The 23,852-nt window shown below is 44.8% G+C and overlaps 1 protein-coding gene across 1 annotated transcript in view; it reads left to right on the top strand.

Moving 5' to 3' along the window:
• Positions 1-2,808: 2,808 nt before the first annotated feature.
• Positions 2,809-23,852, top strand: part of RASSF3 (Ras association domain family member 3) — a 53,671-nt gene continuing 32,627 nt past the window's right edge. Inside the window, exon 1 of the mRNA XM_065682573.1 lies at positions 2,809-3,121. Coding sequence (XP_065538645.1) covers positions 2,993-3,121 — 129 coding nt within the window. The 5' untranslated portion in view covers positions 2,809-2,992. The remainder of the gene's footprint in view (positions 3,122-23,852) is intronic.

Below are 23,852 nucleotides of genomic sequence, written 5' to 3'. Positions count from 1 at the left end.
ATAACTGCGTATCACACGGGGTATCTTTGCCTCTGATCGCTTTTTATTAATATTTGATTCCTGAGACTCTTGCTTTGGAACACAGGGTGCCCATGACTGCTTTTGGTTGTGTTGAGTGAGTTACCACTTTTAACTGGCTGGAATGGGCCACAGTTAATAAATATTCTGAAATGCCATCTGTACCAGCAAGCTTTAATAAAAAAAGCTTCTTTTCCTTTTCTTCCCAGGTGCACTTGTACTTCTTGCTACCCAAACTTAACTATTCATTTCTGAAACCCCCAGCAGCTCACTCTTCTTGCCAGTTGGCCATGCGACCCTGTGATAACTGACTGCCAGCTTCATTTCTCACTGCACTGAATTATTTCTTGGAAGGAGTGATTTGGAGCCTCACAGTGCTTTTCTAGGTTTTAAATCTCGCTCCTGTGCCACATTCCTTGGCTTTTAACTTCATTGTTTTTACCTAATGCTTCAATAATTCTCCTTAAGAACAGGTATGCTTTCGGAAAGCTTATTGCTACCTTTATCTTGAGACATGGCTGTCTTTGTTAAGTAAACAAAGACAAGGTAAGTTAAGGTAAAATTAAGAAGTTAATTTGAGAAGGTAGAAAAGTACTTGTTTGGGGACAGAGGCCTTAAAAACATGAATATAGTCTGGTAAAAGTGAAATCCACAGGTATATCAATTCATCTTTAATTACCAGCCTTGCAAAATGCTTGATAAGATTTGGACATGTTATATCCAAGCACCAAGCAAAACAAAATCGAAATGCATCGCATCTGTCTGAGCCTTCATGCGAATTGTTTGGTTCAGGGTCGCATCTGAAAAAACCCATGAAAGTAAAAAATAACTGTCAAAAATTAAAAATCAAAGAAAAAAATAATCGCTGTCAAAATTAGTAGGCTTAAAAACAGACCTAGAGCTGAGGAGTGAACTCATGTTGGAAGATAGGTCACAAAGAACTTAAGACATATTTTGTCCATCATTCTTAGTTGCAACTCCTGGGCTCGATGTTCCGTGGCAGCAAGGCACGGCATTCACCTTCTCTGTGATTTACAGTATTATTTTATCCTGTTGCAACAGAGTCACTTAAGATCCTTCACCTTAATTGTGATCATGGCCAGGGGCATTTTACCCAAAAGCTTTGTAAACTGAGGTTACCGGGTCTTGGACAAGTTCAGAGGCAAACCCAGCAGATCTCTGGCGGGACTTCTTTTTGTCACGGGGCTGGTCTTGGCAAGCCAGGTAACACAAAGCTCATTTGTCCAAAGCAAGCATTTTGATATGTTTTAGTCGCATTCAAGTAACTTGGCATTAAACTTAAAGCTATCTCAAATACCATGGGGCTTTACATTGCCAACAAGCAGGCTCAAGGTCTGACACATTCACATCTATGCTGCTGGACTCAATTATTTGTTTCTAAAAGCTATGCAGCCTTCTAATCTGCCAGATGCCAAACTCCACAGAAAAATCTGGTCATACATCAAGAATCAGCACTGGTAGGAAAGCAAGGATTTAACACCTCTCAAACTGCTGAACTGGCTTAAGTTCTTGGTGTGAGTTGTTCTTCTGGTGTTGAGGTGACTTTATCAATACGTACAGCATATTGGTGCAGGCAGCGCACCAGTCTGGCAGAAGCACATCCAGATCCTGCTCGAGTGAGGGGCTAGGAATGGCTGCACATGGAAGATGGGGAGTTTGTATGGGGGCAGCACGTTGGGGACAGGGAAGAGGGAAAGGAGACGTTAGCTGCTGGTGTCCAGATACATTTGTGGCTGAGTACTGAGACGATGTGAGCTGATGGCTTAGGCTGCAGCTTGGTAAACACGCAGCTTCAAATCTGTTTTATCTAAGGCCGAAAGGTGTAGCCTGCCCTCCTTCCTGATCCCCACAGCCCCATCTCCGGGGGTTTGCTGCCGCAGTGAGCGACTGATGTGACTCACTTCCCCCCGTGGGACCACTGGTGGCACTGGGGACCGCAGGAACGCCGGGCTGAGGGCAAGCAGGAAAGGCAAGCCTGCTTTTTCGGGCAGCTGCATAGCCTTAGGAAGCCGTACCTTAAACCCAGTATCCTGTCGGTGACAGTGACCAGCCCTAGATAAATTAAAGGAAGACATGAGAAACTCTGAAGCAGGTAATTACAAAGCAACTTGGCCTTCAGGCATTGTCTATAATTTCCCCCATTAAGGATGAGTTTGATGTACGCCCTGCATGTTATCAGAACTTTTGTGCTTTTAAATATGTTTCCCAGTTGCAGCCTTGGATATCCTCGCTATCTATACACGTATCTATTCTCTGCCGAGTCTTCACAAGCCTCACGTCCTGGGGCCACGAATTCCAGCGACTTAATAGCATTCTGTGGGCCTGATCGTGCGAGAGGCCAGCGCCAGCCACCCACAGCAGCTGCGGGAGCTCGGAAGTCTTTCCTGCTCAGCACGGTTGGGTCTGCTGCTGCTCGCAAAGCTTAAATTCAAAGATCACTGGGAGAGCAGCTCGGGAAAGGCTGGCAGTTACGTCGCCATCGCTCAGTTTTTAATCGCTTCGCTCTTGCGGGCGCACAGGAGGGCGAGATCGGGAAGTTTGGGACCTTCGGCGAGCCCCCCTCACCTGCCCCGCTGCTTGTAAGCACGGAGGGGGAGCCGAGCTACCCGCAGCACAAGCCCGGCGGGAGGGCGCGCAGCAACACCGCTCCTCCGACCGCCGCCGAGCCGCGGCTGCGGGACGCCGCCAGCGCCGGGCCGGGGCTTCGGGCTCGTCCCCGCCCCTCACCTGCTTGCCGGGGCGGGCGGGGCGCGGAGCGGCGCCGAGCGGGGAGAGCCGTGCGGCAGGAAGGGAGCGGAGGGCGGGCGCGGGGCTGCGGGAGGGACGGCTCCTCCTCCCGTGCCCTAGACCCGGCGGCGCTGGGCGAGGAGCGGCAGCGGCCGGGCTCCATGTGGCGGCCGGGACGGCGCTCTCCGCCGCCCGGCCCCAGCAGCACCCGCCGCCGTTGCTGCCGATGACCTGGACCAGCAGCATGAGCAGTGGCTACAGCAGCCTAGAGGAGGAGGAGTCCGAGGAGTTCTTCTTCACCGCCCGCACCTCCTTCTTCAGGAGGCCGCCGGGCAAGACCCGCGCCGACCCGCAAGTGAGTGCGATGCGCGGGGCTGAGGGGCGGCCTCGCCCGGGCCGGGCCGCGCCGCTTCCCTCCGGCCTCGGCCTCCACGTGTCCGCCGCCCCCTCCCCCACGGGGAAGGGCCGCGGGAGCCGCCGGGCCGGAGCCGGGGGAGGCCCCGGGCGGAGCCGCTCACCGCGGGCTGCGAGCGGGGCTGCTGCGCCGGAGCCCCCGGAGGCGGCCCGGAGCGCCCGGCGGGGGCCCCGCTCGGCAGCCGGGCTGCAAGCCCGACCCCCCGGGGTCCGGCGGGGTGGGGTGCGATCAAGCATCACGTGTTTGTGTGGTGAGTAACCGCGCTGTCTGCCGCCGGGCGGCCTCTTCGCCGCTCCCGGAGCTCGTTCCGAGGTGAATGGCAGCCTCTTCAGCTGTTTTGTTGGCAGAGAAAGGCCTTCAGAAGTGCCTTAAGTGCCGTGCTTTAAGCATTCAAGTTCAGGAAATCAACTGCAAGTGGGCTTTGAAGTGAAGAACTGATTAAAAACAAAGCAAAAGCCCCAAACCAGCCCCTTCTGTGGTCAGTATTGAAGTTTCAGTGAAGGACCCGCAGGGTGCAGGCAGAGCGAGAAGTGTTGGTGTGTTGAGGAAGCCTTGCCATGACAAGACCAGCCCCGCTCTCCTAGGAGCAAAACTCGTGTCGGGTATACTAAATGGAGCAGTCCCTGTCTGATCGAGAGCAGTCGTTAAACCATGCAGGGTAAATGTCACGTTTCTTGTTTAGCAGTCCAGCCCCTGTCATTTATCCCTTCCCGAGATGCAGATCACTTTCTAGAGATAGTTTGTATTTCTGGAAACCGCAAGCTAGAGAGCCTGTCTGGTTTATGCTAGCTCTTCTTCTCTTGTCCCACCAACATCTATGTCTTTTTTCTGTTAAGGCTGCTTCATAGTAGAGACCTCTGGTGTTTTTCCCCCCCTGCGCTTTGGTGCTGATGTTACTGCTGCTGCGGAGACCTAGCTATAAACTTGCTTGTTGAAGCCTGGATACCTCGGGTTCCCCCTGGTTCACCTGTGTGTCTTGCAGGGACCCATCGTTTGCTGCCCACAGCTGTTCCTCTAGGCTACATCGTGCTGCAGAGAGCCAGCCTTGGTTTATGTTTCTCTGAGATTCTCCATCTGTTATGCCCCATCTGTGATCTGTTTAAAACTTAAGCCTTCTAACTGTCCCTCGGGACATTCCTGCCCCCATTCGAGGAAGTGCACAGAACTTTCTTGAGCTTTGGCTTTGCAAAGTTTGGCAGGGAGCCTGGGCACACCCTGTCCCTACACCTGAGCTCCGGCGTCTTTTCCAAATGGGCTGGGACCAGCGTTTTTATCAGGTCCTGGCTGGTTCCCAAGGGTGCTTCTTGCTGCACCCCTCCTCAGGGGTTGCCTTCTTATCACCCCTCTTTAGTTTCAGCCTCCCCGTAACCTGCAGGACTCTCTGGAAGTTTGCAAGTGCTCCCAAGTGTCCTTGAACTTCATCTGCCAACCTATTTGGCCAGCATTGGCAGCCGCCTGGCCCTCACAGAAGAGGCCTATGGTATGTGCACAGATACCTAACTGCTGTCAGGCTGCGTATAGCTACTGTATCATGAAATGTGAGAAGGCCCAGGTCTGCATTCGTATCTTAAAAACATACATGTGCATTTATAACACTGTTGTATGAGCTGTGCTAGTGAATGCTAGTTGTGTAAGCTGTGCAAATGCATAAATTGCTGTATGTGATGATAATGTTTCCAGGCAAGGGGAGGATGGAAAAATATCCCCTAAAAGTTCATATTGTGCTCTAGTAATGTTTCCCAAAAGAACACCGCAGTGAGGTGCTGCAGGGTATGTGTTTAACTATGTATTTAGCAGCCTGGAACAAATTCATCTGTAGTGCTGACTCTGCAGCGTCAGAAATGCTCAGCTAATGTTTCTAGTCATAAAGTTATTACCAGTTGCTTTGAGCTGCTGAGTTATAGAGGAAAGAAGAAAAATCCCCAAAACAATGCTGAATGTAGATTTCAACAGTCATGTGGCCAGTAAGAGTGAGCTTCCCCTTCCAGCAATAACAATCATAATGAGCCTCTTTGTATGGATGAGGATGTTACTTTTGGTTTGTATTTGAGGTTTAGTCAAAAAATGCATACTATGTCCCCTTGAGCGAAGAGGAAAGAGGGGAGCTGTTAGTTATTGTTTCTGCCTCTTTCTCAACTATACAGATACTAAGTTCTGCATTGTGGGTTTCTTGTCTTGTAGAAGACTTAAGTGCTGGCAGTTACTTTTATTCCTCTCTTAGCTCCCTCTGCCCCCTTTCTTGTGGGGATAAAAATTGGTTAGAGCATTTGGCTTGCAGCTGTGTCTGCAGAAAAACTCAGTAGTAGTGCTTGGACGTGTTTTGTGTGGATTTCCAAAGAGGAGAAGGAGAAAGGAAGTTTAAATAGCTGGGTGAATTTTTGCCTTCCATTTAATGGTGCAAAGATGGGCTGTCTTACGTACCTCAGTTTCTGTAGCTACGACAGGTTTAATGGATCAATACCCATTCTAGTGTCAAAATCTTGTCATACCACCTTTGGGCTTTGCCTAGGATGCCCAGTCTTTTCTAAAGTGGTTAGAGATTTGCCTCTTCCTCTCTATATACCACTTCTAGAAAAGTTGAAGCATGAAAAGCATTACATCATACGTCAGGCAGCATGGTGCTTTGGGGCTGAGCAGTGGCCCCAAGCGAGAAATCCTTTAATCTGAGGGCAACATGCATAAAACACAGATTGCTTTATGTTGTGTTTTCGCTTGTGAAAGTTCCGCTTTATTTAAGACTTATCTTCTGTAGCTGTTGTAAAATTTAGGTATCAGGGAGTGGATTGAGCTCACTGTGGCCCTGTTTCATGTTTGCAATGACTCATTTAATAAATGAGAAAGGAGGAACTGTAAATATTTTTGTCCTGACACTGCAACTGCTCATGTGAGTAAAGTTATCTGTGTCCATAGGCTTTCACAAGACCAGACCCATGTTTCTGTATGATCAAGCCTTTGGAAATTGTCCATTCCCTGTAGAGAAAATACCAAAATTGGATGTTTTGCAAACTTGTGAAAGCTGACCCCTTTCTCTCCCTCTTTCCTCCTGCTCACCCCCATCCTTTCAGGAGAAGTGGAAACAATCATGCCTGCTCATTCGAGCCCCGACGTATGTTGGAGGGATACACATCTTCCATCTTCCTGGCATGTTTTCTGCCCTTCCCCTCCACGTACTAGTTCCCCATACTCTCCCATTTTGAACAGGGTTGATGTGAATCCTCTTGATACTTCTCCTTTCTCAGGTGGCTTGATGGACAGTGGCTCTTCAAGTGGTGTGGTTGGCATCTGGGTTAATTCTCAGCCTTGCTAAGCTGATGTCTTCTGTCAGGATCACCGCAGACACCTGGGGACATCCCTGTGCTTGGTTCTGTCTGCTCTGCGTTTTGATGTCCCCTTCCACTGTAACTGTAAGGGTTAGAAACATGAGAAGAGGCTATGGGCAAGATGCCTCCGTCTCGCTCCCTTGGCGCGTGAGTGATGTGTGAGAGAGGACACCACTGTGCTCTGGGGAGCTGGTTCAGAAGCCGGCGGTGCTGTGAAAATCATGGATCCCAGCTGTGAGAAGAGGGCAAATACTGCAGCTCACATTCACCACCTGAATTGTTACTAGTTTGCATACAAAATGAGAGAGCTCTGCTGGAAGTCTAATGCAACATACTTCAGAGATAGGAAGTTTGGCACTTGGATGCTGCTCTGCTCTTCAAAGAAAAGAAAGCAACTGTGTGTTTCTGCTCTGTTTTTCACCATTTCATTCAGGGCTCTGTAAAAATGCTTGCAAGAAAAGAAAAGTTCATTTACTTCAGTTGGCAGTGTCCAGAAATGCACTTTCTCCTGCACCCGAGAACACTCTCATTTCCTCACCGTCAGCACCAGTCCTTCCCTCTCTGAAGTCTGATTTCTACCTCTTTCTTCTTACTGATCACAGTCCTCCCAGCTTCCAGACCCACCACCTTGGTTCCTCCCCCTGCCCCCAGTGCCCACTGTGACATTGTTTTTGAGGCCCTCTTTTCTGCGTGTCAGTGGAATTTGCAGGTGTGGTGATGGGGGTGGGAAAGGAAATGCATTAAAAAAGCTGGAAATGGAAAGCGGATGTGAAAGAGCAGAGGAGGTAGGAAGGGGAGGGGCAAAAGGCAGAGGGTGAAAGTCTCATCCTTAACTAGTCCTGGCGAGGTAACCAGCCAGCTCTCATTCCACTGTCAGAGGAGGAGGTTTGCAGGGTAAGGTGCAAAAGCTCTTTTTTAGGTCTGTTCCACTTGAACTTGCACAGTGGCTCGAGGTGTTTCATTGAGAGGAAGAGAGGCAAAAAAAGGCATTTCATTTGGGAAGAAAGCAGAAAACTGTTTCTAGGGGTAAAATGCAGTTTGTAACTGCGTGAGTCTAGTTAGGATGGCTCCGTGTTACTAGTGTCTGTTTATTAATCAAGTTTCACGTTGTTTGGCCATTACAGCTCTTCCTGGGTTTCCTTTTAGTAACATTCCCTAGGGAAAATGGTTCTCCTGACTACCAGAACAAATGAGGTTTCTAATTATAGGCTTGCTTTGGAGCCAAAAGTTTGGGTTTGTTTTTGACGTGTAGTCATAAAACTTATTTAAAAATAAAAAACAACTAAAAATACCCACTAATGTTTCATTCTTCTTTTTTTTTTTTAACTTTCTTTTTTTCCCTTTTTTTCCTTTTCTTTGTTTTTTTGTTACCCATTTGGCAGTCAGTGAGCATTATGCGATAAACATTGTCTTAACTAAAATACTAGAAAGTCAAGAGCTGAAGGAATGAGCAGGGTAGAGATTGACAGCGTTGTGGGCTTAAAATAGACACAGAGTAAACTAGCAATCCTTCTTTTGTGTTTCTGCCCCACTGTCCTCTCTCGGAGCGCTGGATGTGGCATGTGTGCATCAGTAGCTTGGAGGAACGTGGTGGCTGCTTTGGGATGAACTCCGAGCTCCCTCCTGGTGTCTGACAGCCTCTGGAGGTGAGGTGAGATTTACGCTCTGTGCAGAGGATGCCGACTGATGTACACTGATTTGTCATCGCAGGTGGTTCTTAGAATTGTCAATTTACATTTTGGGGACTTCACCATATGAAATGGTAACTGTTAGCACACAAAAAATTGAGCAACAAGTTTAGGAGAAATGGGTTAATATATTGTCCCAAGAAGAGTTCACATCACTAAAACATCTAATGAGTGCTGTTATGTGCAGCAATTGAAGTGTTCTGAGTGCAGCAACAGTGTCAGGTAGTATTAAGGCTGGGTGACTAACTATTGTCCCACTTATTTTTAGTCTATTACTACTATAATTAGGTGCATCTTGGGTATTTGCTGTTCTGTTAGCATGAACTTCTGGAGCACCATCAGTCTGTTACTGCGTTATTGACATTTATTTGAATATCACCAGATAAACAACAGAATTTGTTTCCCCCTTTTATTTGGAGAAAAAAAGACTGTGTTCCACCTATCTGAGTGTTGGAGTATAGTAGCTAGGCTTTTCACTGGTAGGATCAGGAGTACCTAGTATTTATGGGTGTTTTGTGATTTAAGTGATGTAGCGGAGTTGGGATAATCCTGTGGCTTTATCTGAGTGCATAGGCAGAAAGGCAAAACTGCTGGATCTTTGGACTTTCACTGAAGTCAAAGTATTGGGCACCTGTAGCCTTATGGCCCCAAAAGTTTAGACTTAGGCTTCTCTGGACATATGTGGATAGACATGCAGACAGAAGGAGTTTTGTTTTAAGTGAAGAGTCTGGTGGATTCAGGCAAGTGCTCTGCAGAGCAGCGGAGATCAGGATCATCTGAATACACTAAAGCAATTAAAAAAGCCCCCCATCATAACCAGTTACTTAAGGAAGGAGAGAATTTAGTACCCCATTTTCATGCTCTCTAATGTCAGCTGTAGACCTGTGTGGAAGAACAGTGTCAGAATAACCATTTTGGAAGTGGTTCTTGCTGGCTAGCATTTAGCCACTGCAAGTGCAAAATAATGAAGTAAAACTGAAGTGGAAACTGATCCCGCAGTTTGTCCCTTGTGTAAAAAGCCAGTGGCACCAGCATTGGATTAACAGTTGCAAATAAACCGATTAACAGAGGATTTTAGATGAAGTGTTAGCTCTGTAATGCAGCATTTGCCTGTGACAGTATAGCTGGGAGGCAAGCCAAGCAGTATAGGCGTTTGGAAGACAGAAGTGAGAGTGACAGGTCTCTTACTGTTCTACTCTCATCATGGACAAGGGACTACTGCAGACAGCGCACAGGTTTCAGTACGTACTGCGCTTTCCTCCAAGGTAGAAGTAGTTGGGGTTTGTATATGTGTGCATATATACACTCACATAAAGAAAAATAATTATATATGTGGGTAGAACTAGATGATCTTTAAGGTCCCTTCCAATCCAAACCATTCTGTGATTCCGTAAACGTAACAGAGATTTTTACCATTTGAGACCAGTGTTCAGGAAAGGTCTTAAAACCATCACATCTCATAGACATTGGTGTGTGCCCTAGTGGGGCTAAAGCTAGCGCAGTGTGCTGTCACCCACTGCAGCTGTGATGCAGCACTTACCTGACTACGGTACTGCTAAGCTTTTGTATGTGTTTAGGTCTCTGTATGAGGCCCATGCGTTTCTGTAGGCAGGTATGAATTGACTTGAACTGAGTAATTGCTGCTTGCCTTCTGTTTTTTTGGCACACCAGTTCTTTTGCAAGGTTGATGAAATACTCCAGACAGTTTTGAGGAGACTGTTTCCTATGCAGACGTGTATTTGGCTATGCTAAGTAGCCACATATGATTTATGTAGCAATTAAGATCACTTTCTAGTTACTCATCTGTGTGTGTGTGTGTGTTAGAGAGGAATTTGTATTCCTGAATACAGAGGATTCTATGCTGTGCTGAAAATAATAATAAAAGCAGTAGTGGTTCATCTGCCTTGGAGGAAACATTGAGTGTTAATGTTGGGTATGTAAGAGAACTCGGTGTGCTGGTTGTCAGCTTTTCTGTCTCACTCTTTACCCACTAAGTAATTGTGGAAAATGTTGCTTGCAAGTGCATTTCTTTTAGAAATTATATACAATAATACAGTAGGGGCAAATTACAAAGGCAGTTGTCTGTAATCTCTTGCAGTTACCCCTGTTGTCCATAATTAGGACTGCTTGTCTTGTGTTCTGCCTCCTAATTGATCTGAGGTGTGATCAAGTGCGTGGATGCACAGTCTAACCATGCTGTACTCTTCCTCGTAGAGCACAGTCCTCCTATCTTGTATTTGCAGTACCCAGTCCATACGGTCTGTGGTCTCTGATCAGTACTAATGAAAACTAAAGATCAGTTTCTCATCCGACTGAAGGTACAATCATAGAATCACAGACTTGTTTGAGTTGGAAGGGACCTTACAGATCATCTACTCCAACCCCTGTTCCATGGGAAGGGACACCTTCCACTAGACCAGATTGCTCAAAGCCCCATCAAACCTGGTCTCCAGTGAAGCAGGGATCCCATGAGTTGGCTCGCCCTCCAGAAGAAAAGTCTGGGATAGATCAAATTTGTTAATACTGCAGAAGTAGCTTAACACTTTTTATTGATGGCTGATAACACCCATTGAGAGGCCTTCCTCTCAGTGATTTCTTACTCATAATTGTGCCTAGGATCACAGTAGCCTGTCAACTTGGAAGAGTTTCATTCAGATTTATTTAGAGCATTACTTTTTTTGTGCTCGATTGCTCTCTTCTGAAGAATTCTGCTGCTTGGGAACAAAACCTCATCCACCAGCAGCTTGATTTAGCGTGTTCATTTACAGATACATAAGCTAAGATTATGAAAGTCTTCTTGTAGAACTACTCATTTAATTCCAAAATATCTCCATAGTTCATCCTGGAAGTATCTGGTAAAGCTATATAAAGTCTAGCAAGTGCACTGGGGATTTCAGTATGATCCATAGTGCTTATGTGTGCAGAAACTGGCATATTCTTTGGCGCTGCTGAAAAGATTAAGAATATGGTGGTTGTGTCTTGCATAATGGAAGAATTGACCCGCATTGTTTGTCTTAGTGTGTAAAATGAGTGAGCTCAAGGTTCAGTGCTGCTGAACCTTGCTTATGAGACCAGCAGAAAGGTCAGTGCAATTTTTCTTTCACAATAGATGTAATTTGAACTACTGTATTGTGATCTTTTTTATTATGTTGTTACTGATGTGTGCGAAGATCAGGTAGTGTAGGCATAGACAGACATCTTGTGTTACCCTTTATGAAGTAAAGGGTAAAAAAAGAAAAAAGGTTTTTTTTTTTTCCCCTATCATCTCCGGTTAGCTTGCTAGTATTAGGAAAGCTGACATGTGGCAAGTGACCTGGGCTGTGCCGGAAGCTTGCACCAGGTAGGTGCTATAGCCAGCTGAAGGAGCTGATCCTCCAGCTGTCCAGACTGGCAACTTAAAGACTGATCAGCCCCTTTTTGTATTACTGTGCATGTATGTTTAACTTTGAAAAGCGGTGAGGAGAGAGGATTCCTGCAGAAGTGTTTTTGGATCTGCCAAGCTAGACTCTTTAACCCAAGCTTTGAAGACCAAGGAACAGAAATATGAGCAGGGGAGAAGTGCATTTTAATCCTGTCAAACAGACGTGCTCCCTCTTTCCAGGAGCAGGAGTACCTGTGATCCAAAAATCAGATCCATGTGATGGCTCTTGTTTTGTGATACAGCACAGGGGTAAGCGCCTCCTGAAAAACACTGAAGTCCTGAACTCTCCATGAGGTATGGACCCTGCAGCTGAAGGCTCGGAGTAGGTGTTGCTTTCATATTTGATAGTTAAGGAAGGGAGGAGGAGGAGAGGATGGAATCTTCGCATAGAAGACTTGCTTCATCTGTTGCAGGATGAGAAATTGGAAAACTTACTTGCTGCTAAGAGCAAATGGGAGCAAATTATCCTGGTTGCACGCGGGGCATGGTAAAAGTCTCATTTGAGACAGAGAGTTTATCTGTGACTTGATCTTTCAGGTGCTCTGACTGAAAGAAAGAAAAAGTACCACATCTGTCCTGCTGTAAGTGTAGGCTGAAAAATGGCTTGTTCATACTTCTGCACCAGGGAGTCTTGTGTCCTGTACAAAAATGACTCGTTTAACCAAAAGCTCGTGCTTGGAGCAGTTGCTGTGTTGGGTGCCCATATATAAATGCTGGCAGTGGAGGAACACGAGACAGTCAGGGGAACATCACTTGTGCAGGCAACTGGTGGGAGCAGTAACCAGACTCCCATGTAATCTGCACAAAAAAAGTCTGTGTTGTTAAAGAGATCTGTAATGAAAGAAACCTTCTAGTTATGATGCAGAATGTTTTCTGCATTTCTGTTTCTAAATCTTTGAGCTAATTTTGCTGTAAAATCTAATATTAAGGACAGTTTGCAGTTCTTGCACGAGTTAGCAGGTCAGGTTAAAATAAACCAAATCCTGTGAGTATTTCACTTGACATAGAGGGCCCTTTAGTTGTTGAATTAAGGGGGCACCCTTTTCCCCTTCAAAGAATATGCAGTGTGGGGTGATGACTATGGACAGGAGTCTGTAGTGAAAACCATTTAGCTCTTAGAGAGCCCAGTAAGTGGATCTCAGGATCTAAGAGGATGGATTCACAGTAGCTAGATAAGATATTCATATAGAGTGGGACCACTGTAGAGTTCAAAGACTGGACTACCTTTCTCTGTTTAATTTAGTTACAATTTAGTCATTTCTTTGGGGCAATGACTCTTAACATTGAATTGATTTAGTTACCTTTTAATTTAGTGATAAGAGACTGCTGCATGTACATATGGCTGTCTGAGGAGACAAGTGCTTCTGGACATCAGTCGGATAGAATTCTGAATTGGATCGTCACTTATTTTCAACTGCATTTTTCTTCTCATTGAGAAGTTGAATTAATGTACGTGAAGAGTTGCCTTCCTTAAGCAGGCTTTGCTGCTTTGGGCACCATGACTGACAGTATGTGAAGAATTATTCTTGAACAGAATTTTCTCTCTTCCTCTTCCCCCTGCAAGGTCAAGGGAGAACCTGTTTTATTCTATGGGTACAAATCACTTTCCCTTCTCCTTTCAGTCTGTGACTGACTTGCAGTGCTGTGGTTTACAACAGAATCGCTGACAAACCTAAATACCTCCTCTCAGCATTCTGTGTATCAGCTGCAAAGCATTGCTTTGGGGTCTGGTTTGGCCTTCATGGGAAAGAGTTTGTTTTCACAGAATTTGAAAAACGGTATTAGTGTTCAGCTGACCATGTGATCCGCTTCTCTGAACGTTTGTTCATCCTTTACTTGCCTAGGAGGCATTTTTACTGCTTTTTAAAAGGCTGGGGAGGGACTCTTCATCAGGGACTGTAGTGACAGGACAAGGGGTAACGGGTTCAAACTGAAACAGGGGAAGTTTAGATTGGATATAAGGAGGAAATTCTTTCCTGTTAGGGTGGTGAGGCACTGGAATGGGTTGCCCAGGGGGGTTGTGAGTGCTCCATCCCTGGCGGCGTTCAAGGCCAGGTTGGACAAAGCCTTGTGTGGGATGGTTTAGTGTGAGGTGTCCCTGCCCATGGCAGGGGGGTTGGAACTGGATGATCTTGAGGTCCTTTCCAACCCTAACTATTCTATGATTCTATTCTATAATGCTGGCAAAGTAATATTCAGCTTTCCTAAACCCACCACATTGTAATTAAAGTATACTGAAGGAAATGCCTTCTATGAGATTTTTAATTCTGTGCTGTAAGTTGCAACTTTATTCTTGAGAAAATACTCGGTAGACTGTGTCTAACACGGAGTAAAAGAATTGAGAGAATGCTTTATTGCTAGCTTGAGCCTGTGTGTAAGAGGACTTCATGAGGTGGATTTGACTGTGGGATTTCTGGCTTTTTGTCACCCTGGTTGGAATTCTTGCTTCTGTCAAATGAAGCAGACAGCTGATGTACTTAGTACGGTGGAATTTTTTATATTCTGGATTAGGCTGGGTGCCAGTTAGCCAGCACGCAGTGAAGACAGCTCCTACATCTTAGACCTGAGCACAGCATACGTAACACTATCCCAAACAAATGCCAAGTATTTAGGCAAGGAGGAGAACCACTAATGCTTCTTAAGTTGATGAATGTCGAATCTGAGTGGCTCTTGGATCAAGATTGCCTCTCTGGCTTATTAAGCCATAGGGCATTTGTGGTTGCCTTGATACTGTGATGGCAGGATTGTTATAAAATACAGGAGAAACAATTCCTGGTGTATACTTTTATCGAGTTCTGAATAAGAATGGAACTGTCTGTAGAACAATAACCCTATATAACTGCCCAGCTGTCAGAAAATCAAGTAAGTTGGCTTGAAACACATCAGGTCGTATAATGCAGATCAGTTGACTTCTCTTTGATCACCAAATCGCAGTGGGGTTCTTGGGATGCTAATCCTTCATTTTGTCACCAAAAAAGTCCTTTGTGCTCACCTCTGCCCAAGGTTAACTTGTGCAGTGTGTTTTCAGCTCATGAAGTTACTGGCAGAACCTTCTTGTTTAGGCTCACTCCTATTGCCTGTCACTGGTTCTCTAGTTGCTGTTACCGTGTCCCCCAGTAGATGTGAAAGCTTTTGGAAGGAGTGTTGCACCTGCTGAGCTGAATCCTAGGAAAGAATTAATTTTCTTCTCTTCATACGCTACCCTGGAAGGCATTGTCCTACTTGCAGAGGTTTTGGGGACTCTTCTGGCAAAGACCTTAGTTACGATGTTTGTGGGAAGACTTGGTGGTTTGGATATCCAAGCTGCTGTTTTGTTGCTTATTCTGTGACTGAAAGGTGATAAGGTGTGCCTTAATAAAAATGTCAAAGGATTTAAGTGAATTGTGGATTATTCCAATGGAAAAGAAGTTACAAAATACCCTTAGTCTCTTTCTAAATGTCTTCTGCTCACAGTTACGGGCAAAAATGATGAGTTTGTTGAAGCTGACAGCTGCTTTTGATTCAGTTACATGTTCACATGATGTGAAGCTTATCTCAAGATGGGGGAACACGATTGTTTGTACTGTGCTAAAAGGTTGATATTATGTGAAGTGAAACATCAAAGCAGTTTCTATTGCTCTGAACTTTAAAACTCACAGCTGGCTTAATTAGAAAATAATTAAAGGCACATCTTTCGCTACCCCTAAATACAGACCCCAGATATTCTTCAAAGTATATTCGATTTTAACATTTTGTTTCTTCCCTGAGGCGTTTTTTTAAGATGCAGAATATGAAGACGTAGCTTTGAGTGGCGATGATAACAGATCATGAGTGAAGTCGGTGCTTTTCTCATAAGATGATAAAATGACATGTTCTGTGAACGTACCCTGGTATTACAGAAAAAAAAAAGGTCATCAATCTAGAGATTTTCCCTGAAACAGCCAAAGTTGAGGTCAGGCTTCTTTTCTTTTTAATACTTTGTAGCTCAAAACAGCTCCTGAAGCAGCTTAGTGAAGCCCATGGTAAAGATTCTAGTATGCCACCCTTCTTTTTTTAAATTTTTTATTTTTTATTTTATTCCTTCTCACCCCCGTTAAATTTTAATCAAGGGTCCTGTATTAAAATGAGCTTGGTTTTAGCTAGGCCCTTACGCTCATTGCTGGAAAATTGCTGTGATACGTAATACAGTTTTTACTGCACTGTCTGGTTCCGCAAACGCTACGTGGACAGTTCAGAATGGGAGCTCTGCGCTGGGTGTCTGGATTTGGACTTGTACACAAGTAGTAACCTGTATGGTTTCGTCTTCAGAAATAGATCTGGAAAATAATGGCAGAAATATCTTTCAGAAGATATTTCACATTTGGTAGCGATTGTGTCAGAAACAAAAGGCAGTAGGGGAGTATTTATTACTCTAAGGATTATAGAGCCATCATTGTTAATACTAGCATCGATATTTCATTATCTTGTAGGTATGAGCCCTACAGTGTGCTAAGCACAATCATTAGAAATGAGACAGTCCCTGGATGTGGGGAGGAACTGCTTTTTTTTTTAGGTACTTCCAGAGATCCTTTGTCATTCTTTCCTGTCCCCTCACTATATGCTGCCAAATGGACCTCAATACTGCTGTCACGGAGGAATCCAAAGTTTGAACTGACTGTTCCCAACAAAGGCAAGTGAAAGGGTCTGAAGCATGGTGGGGGTACCTTGGCAGCGCTTGCCCTGTTCTTCTCATAGTCTCAGTGTGGGTTTGTGACTGCATGTTCACACAGACATACTCTAAGTCTGTTACAAGTTGTTACCACCAAGTTACTGGGTTGCTGATCCCCACAGGTTACCTGTGGATAGGTAGGTAGTATTTTCTTTCAGGTTCATAACTTCACCATACTCCACTTTTTTTGGACTGTATGTATGAGGAACATTTTGATGAAAACACAGTAACTAAGTATTAAGCACAAGCTGGTTCACGGGATGTAACACGTCAAAACGCAAACCTGGTGCAGCTCAGTACTCTTTTTGTTTGGACATTTTCTAGAGGGTGCTGAGCACAGCCATGTTTCCAGTCTCCTCGATTATGAACCAAGAAGAACTAGTGATGTCTTGCAAGGAGTATCATGGAGCAGTTCATCCTATTTCCATTGGCTGTCCCCTGTAACAGCCACACACCTAGGAGTGGATGCTGCAGGTGTTAAGACCGTTTTAGAGTGTGGCTGCCATGGCTTGAGCAGACGGTGTGGTTCCACTGCAGCTTCAATTTAAACTAATGAAGTTAGGTTTTTGCCCTCTGCCTTCCTTGAGCCAGATCTCTGTGTGGTTGCCAGAAGAACAACTCTGGTGCTTGAGTGGATGGAGCAGTGTGCAGGTGGGGAGGGTGGGACCTCACAAAGCCCTACCTGGGCTTGGCTTACCCCATGGAGCTATGCTTTGGGAGGAAGAGCCTCAGTAGAGGGTACAGTGAAGACGTGCCTCAGAGTGTTTGGGCAGATTTCTTAACTGGATACAGATGCTGCAGGTAAGTAGAAGGTGGAAAAGCCTGGGCTTTTTGGTTTTGTGTGGGTTTGGTTTGTCTTCTTTTTATGAATAATGCTTCTGAAAGGAGAAAGCCGTAGAACTTCCTGAATGAAAAAATGGTTTCTGCTTTAGTGTCTGACAGACAGTGGAGCAGCAAATAGGATTGCAATGTAAACCTTGGATTTACTTGCAGATTCCTGATTTTAAAAATATATGCTTTTGTGTATTTCTAGCTCTTCATATATTCTGTGGCTTTCCACAATTTCCTTAATGGTTCCTTGTGGCAGGTTTAATAGGCCAGTGCTTTCATTTAGAGAATAAAGTTGAAGGCAGTATTTTAAACACATTGAAATGTATTGTAAATGTTATGCCACACCAAAAGGTAACTGCACTCTTTCCTGCGCTTTCACTAACTTTAGTCTCAAGCAGTTACAAGAATTTTTCACCACAAGTGTGAGCCTGTTAATGGAAATAGAGTTTTAGTCCTTGGCTTTTTAATATTGCAGGTAAGCTCCCTTGCTTGGCAGTGTTGAGAGAGGGTTGGAAGTGCTTTGTTAATGTTTGACAAATGTATCATCAGTATTTGTTTTCATACCACGTCATAAAAGGTTTCACACTGAAGCTATCTGCCTGTAATCAACCTTGTGCTGTGATTTTACTTTGTTGTTTTGGGCTCTTGGTTATGGCATGGCAGTGACTGCTATTTTCACAAGTACAAGTGTAGGCAGTTTTTTGATACTTTCTTCCAGTTGAGCAGTTACGGTATCTTTTTTTACTGCATGAAAGACAGAGAAACGCAGATGAAAAAGAACCTACAGCAAGAGAAGAGGCAGCTCCTCTTGACTGGAGGTCTTGTTCTGCTGTTGGACTACTGGAAGGAGAAGAGGCTGGAGGCTGGGCTATGCACTCCTGCCTTTCTTTAATCACAGAATGGGAGCATCTGAGTGTCTTGGTTCCTGACTCCTTAATAACTTATTCTGCTCATTTAAGAGAGGGAGAGCACAACCTGACGAGCTGCTGGACAAACTGGGAACAATGTCACCACTCTTTTTTAATTTTCTTTGTCTTCTTTTTTATTTTTTTTTTCACACACACCCCCTCCCCTTTCTTTTTTTTTTTTTTTCTTCTTTTTCTCTTTCTCCTCTTCTTTTCTCTCTTTTTTTCTCCCCCACAAACCTGACATTTAAAAATAGGACAAGGCTTGGATGTGTAAGGCACTGGTGTAGTCAGGATCATAGTAAATAGCAGAGCTGTGTATGCCATTAATATAAGAAAAGTGCCAAGTTTAAAAATGCATAAGATGATACCTCATTATTTGGCAGATTAGATCTAATTTTTTACCTTGGTTGTTTATATTGTACAAGACATGAAGATGTTCCCTCCCTTCCTTGTTCTCCTAGATCTTCCACTTACAAATGTGCGAACCTGCTTTGGGTACTTCGTCAAAACAAACAGGGAACAAGTATGGACAGCTACTGGTGGACTGGGTAGCATCAGCAGGAGCAGAAGCACCAAAGCCTGACTGGCACTGCTGAGACCCAAAAGCATTTGGCAGTTTGAAGCAATCCATTCCGTAGTAGCCTCTGAATACAGCCCTTAGATGAATGCAGTGTAGTGGGACGCTGAGAAATGGGTGTAATGTAAATGGTATATTTAGATCTGTGTACAACAAATGTTGGTTCTTCTAACTGGTATCCCTCAGGAGTTAATAGTGAAGTCACCTGTGTTTTATTGAGAGCTGAAAAAGGGAGCAATGACCATTAAGAGTGACAGAGCACTGGAACAGGCTGCCCAGGGGGGTTGTGGAGTCTCCTACACTGGAGATATTCAAGGCCCGCCTGGACAAGTTCCTGTGTGATGTACTGTAGGTTACCCTGCTCTTGCAGGGGGGTTGGACTAGATGATCTTTTTAGGTCCCTTCCAACCCTTGGGATTCTGTGATTCTGTGATTAACAGCCGTCGTACTGGAAGACCATGTGTGTGTCTGGTCCTCAAGGGATGTGGCATGTCCTGGTCAGGGTGAGGAGATCAGGGGGAAATTGTGTGGCCTCTGACTCTTCCTTCTTCCCTGGCTCAAAGCGTCTCTCTGTGCAGCTTTTACATGAAGAGTTAAAACATCTACCTTGAGCAAAGGGGATCCTGTGAGTGGAGGTAAAGCACTTTGTGTGCTCCAGCCTACTTGTGCAGCTGTGGCTGAGCATCACTCCTGATGGGCTCTTTCCTCTATGCCAGTGCAGTGTGCCAGAATTAACAGGGAAGGGGCTGGGAACAGGGGGTTACTGCTCTTGTGCTCTCAGAGGGCTCTGCTGTGAGCTGGGTGTGTGGGATGAGGCATCTGTGCAACCAAGCTGCCTGGAAAGGAGGGCAAACCCGGGGTTGACATGTGTGGTGGTGGATTCTGGGACTGTGAGGAGGTCGTGAGCCCTGTAGTTTTGAGTGTTTAATGTTAGTGGTGTAGGGAGCTGGGCAGGCAGCATGCAGGGCCCCATCCCCTGAGGGATGGGGCCCAGAAAGCTGAACAGCAAGTAGGAGGATGGCTTGGGGAGCTCCTGCTGGGAACTGGAGTGGAGGTTTGCACAGAAACTGGGTGCTGTATGTAGTTAACCTCAATGGGGCTGGTGGCCCATGCTGCAGGTGACAGATTGGTGCGAGCTCTGAAGATGAGCCTGATCTGGAAAGAACCATGAGTCAGTGCTATGCAAACAGTGATGATGTTTATGACAGCAGCTTATGTATGTGCTGTGTTTTGTCATCTTTTCTTCCACTGCCTGTTTTGGTTTTGTTTGTCAGGACTGGCTGGACTAGGTTTGAGCTGGTACCATCAGTTCAACCTTCAGTGTTTTGTGTGTTCTTTTAAATCTTTTTCTTAGTGGCTGTGCTGCTTGAAGAGGTCACAGAACAATACCTGGCTGCATATGAATACTTTCCAGGGGATGTCTATCAATGCCACTTAGCAGACATCTGTTCAGCAAGCCTAAAGCCTAAACACCTGTATGTTGAGTAATTATTAACTGTAAATCCCTCCTTCTGGGCTGCTGTTCTCCTGGAGATTTTGAAGATGGTTGCTGGTAATGGACAGGGGGTTGAAGTAACTGTCCAAGCTGAAGTCTAGCAATCACAGCCTAACGCTAGTCCCTTGACTTCTTTTGCGGGATGAAGTGGATATACTTTAGATGTAGATTGAGACTGACTTTGAAGCTTCTTTTATCAGTGTGACTCCAGCTGACTTTCTCCAGCAGGCTACAGGGTGCTTTGGCTGTACTCCAGAGAACTTGTTTGAAAGTAAATGTAGAAAGCAGGATTTTTCTTTCTCTATGCATTAACACAACAGATACATGAAGTATATGCTAGGTATGTAAAATTTGGGTATTGACACACAGTGATAGTGTGCGAAAGTGGGTGAGAGGCTGAAGCTTGTGAAGCTGCTGCCCACTAATTGCACTTTTGTATTGTGTGTTTGCCAATAAAAAGAAAGAAGTGCATCGTTTAATTTTTGGCTAGACAGGCAAATACGGAGCAGTTGCATGGAAGTGTTTGCTCTGGCACTCTTCATTGCTCATGAGAGTCTTTGCTCATGACCTGAATTCTGGGAAGGTGTCCAAGCCCTGTGCAGGCTGAACTGCTTATCTCTTGGGTTGTGTGTTTTTATTACTTTGCACAACAGAATACACTGACCTGCTTAGCAAATACCTATGCAATTATGGCTCTGTGTCCCGTTTCCAGTTCTACACCCCACGCCCCAAACTGTGAAGGCAATGCAGTTAAAGCTCTCCTTCCAGGGAGGTCTTGTACTGCAGTTCCAATTTGTTCTTTTGCCTTGAACCTTGATGGTGTCTCTTTTTCTTTTCTCTGAATTTGAAAATGCTTTGTGATAATGATGTGACTTATTCAAGGTGACCTGTCATCTTACATCTGTTTCTGGAGGAAAAATTAATTCTCTGAGCAAAATAAGTTGTGTCGTGTTTTCATTTGAATATTTGCACAACTTACAAAGAGTGCATGAGGAATTCTTGCCTTGTGCTTTTGCATCCACCTTGTTGGTGTAACAGCAGCATCTTGGAAAAAGCTGCTATAAGAGTGGTTCAAGAGTTTCTGAAAGTCTTGAATTCCATTTTCATTGCTGGGAGAGAGTCACATAGGATAACAGATGTGCAGAGCCCTCAGCTGGTGCTTGACGAGGCTGAAAACTCTGCACGGGTGGCAGAAATAAGAGTGGCTCTGTTGCTGTCTCTCAACATAGTGTGTAGCTGTTTCAAAATGCGCTGGTGGAAGTATAACTTAACACAAAATATGCCCTGACTTGCTGCTGGTAGTAGGATCCTTAAGCTATCCGGGCTGCCCATTATGAGTTGTTTCCCACAAAGCTGAGACTTACTGCAATCTTTCTGTTCCCTTTCTGAAGCTTAGGTAATGTGTTGACTGCATCTCCCAAAGGGATGGAAATGTGCAGGTACCAAAGTTTCTACAGATCTTTAGTTAAGCCATAAGCAGATTTTGCAGAGAGACCCTTCTGGTGCTCCAGTCAAAGCAAAGGCAGCAGTGGGAGCAGATGCTATTTGGGGCATCAGGGTATCCATTCAAAAGAGAAGCTTGTAATCCTTACAAGGAAAAAGATTTTTAATCATAACTTACCCTTTTGTAGCCATCCATGTAAAGGTCTGGTGCAGTTTAGCTTACAAGTAGATTGTACGCAAGACCACAGCATTAGTTAGTTCCTTTGCATGCAGACTACTTGAAGGGTTTTTGTTTCCCTTTCAGAGACTACTGGAAGAATTTCCAGTACGAAATGGAGCTGATACTATCCCTGACCTTGGGTCGTTTGAGTCAGAAGATGTTTTTGGAACAGTGTTGCCTTTTTAGAACAAAGGAGGACCTGGAAGTTTTGGAAAGTTGGGTAGATAAGACAGTGTTTGTATGGCGTGCAGCAGCTTGGATTCTTCACAGCAGGGACTATAGCAGAAGTATTGGTTTTCTTTGTGTTCTGGCCTGCATCTCCAGCCCCTTTCCTCTCTCTGCTTTCCCTCCAGCGTTGGTGGCACCCTGTGAGTGTTCTGCACAGGGAGGGGAATGGGTTGTGTCCATGGCTGCTGACTGAAGCTGTGCTGTTGTCTGTTGTGTGTGTTTATCTAGAGAAAAGTAAGCATCCTATGTGTGTTTACTCTCTCACACAGTTGTTTGACATAGTTTGGTTCTTGCCCTAGACAGTCCAGCATCTGCCCTAGTTAGAAAAGGCAATCTGCTTTTAACTCAAACCAGTTGAGATCTGTGAATGCTCCCAGGGAAGGAGACTTGGCATTACCTTTTCCCTGGACTTCTGTATATTTATTGCAGTACAGAGGTTACCCCTTTTCCCCCTTTCCCTTTGGAGTGGCATATACTTGAGCTTCCTTCCCATCCCACAGTTGTGCCTCTTGGCACTTGTTCTTCTGGGATGAAGTGCTTCAGGACTTCTTTCAAAGGGCTTTTTTTGGTTGGGAAGCTCCTGGGTTAGGTGTACTCAGCGACAGGCCTGTTCTGGATTCTGGCAAGATTATGAGTGCCTGCTTTCCACCAACCATTCCTATCACAAGACAGATAAAAATGGGCAGATACATCTTTAATGAATTTGCAAACCTCAAAGGTTTCGGCTTTCCTTTAAAGTAGGCATCTGGCTTTCCATCCCGTGCTTTGGCTTCCCTTGGTTACTTCAGAATCACTGCGTGCTCCTTCCCCTGACTCTCACAGCACAAACCTTTTGTGTGATATTGGAGGTAGTTTCCAGTGAGGAGTGGGATTTAGGAATGGTTTTTAGAAGCAAGGTGGTTTGTTTCTACAGAACTGATTATCTGTCACAGTTTAATCTGTAGACAGCAGTACTTGAAACAGCCCAGGATACCCTTTGTGAAAAACCTGCATGTAGGTCCATTTTGCTGTGTATGGCAGAGCCCGAGGGGCTTTTCACCAGACTAGTTGCCTGCAGATGAAACAAACCATGAAAAATCCTTTGTTAGGAAGAACAAATCAGATCTGTTCTCATCCTAATCACATCAGTCTTTTCTAGAAGGAAGCACAGGGAGCAGCATGTCTTGGTCTTTGCAATTATATGACCTGTATGAGCTTTTTTTTTTTCTCTTATTAACCCAACAGTTGCTGTAAGAGGGACAAGGTTGAGAACTCTGTGGTTTATAAGCAAATATCCAAAATGTCCTTTCATTTGATGCGATCTTTTGGATTTCAAAATGCAGGGGGAAGAGCTTTCATTTCAAAGTTTGTGTGTGACCTAGGGTTTAGTCAGTATGTGGTAGACACTGCATGTCAGAACAAAGAATGCTATTCTTTTTCCTCCTCTTTCTGCTTTTACCGATTCCATCTTCGGAAAATAGGATTCCTTTTGAGCTCTGTGTTATTGCAGGCAGCTGATTACATGTCTTAGCAGGGTCATGCAAATTACTATGTTTTTCTTTAGCAGCAAGTTGATAGGAAGAGTGTTAAATTCTTACCTCAACTGTATTTTGGAATATCAGTATACTGAGAGGCTGTTATGGAAAGCTGTATTATTTGTGGTTTCAGTAAAAATACCTTAAAGTGGGAAAGTGGTTTTGAATAAAATAACAGAATATTCAAGTTTGGCATCCAGCTAAATTTCAATATCTTCTGTACGCCTTTTTCAGCCATGCTTCCCTTCCCATTGAAGACACATTGCTTCATTGTCACATCTGATCAACTGCATAATATGACTTTGTTGCTTTAGAGGAACAGTTTATTCTGCAGGGCAG

This window comes from Lathamus discolor, chromosome 1 (assembly GCF_037157495.1).
Source record: "Lathamus discolor isolate bLatDis1 chromosome 1, bLatDis1.hap1, whole genome shotgun sequence".
NCBI lineage: Eukaryota > Metazoa > Chordata > Aves > Psittaciformes > Psittacidae > Lathamus > Lathamus discolor.
Note: the sequence above shows the minus strand (reverse complement) of the source record. Positions and strands in the feature narration are given on the sequence as shown.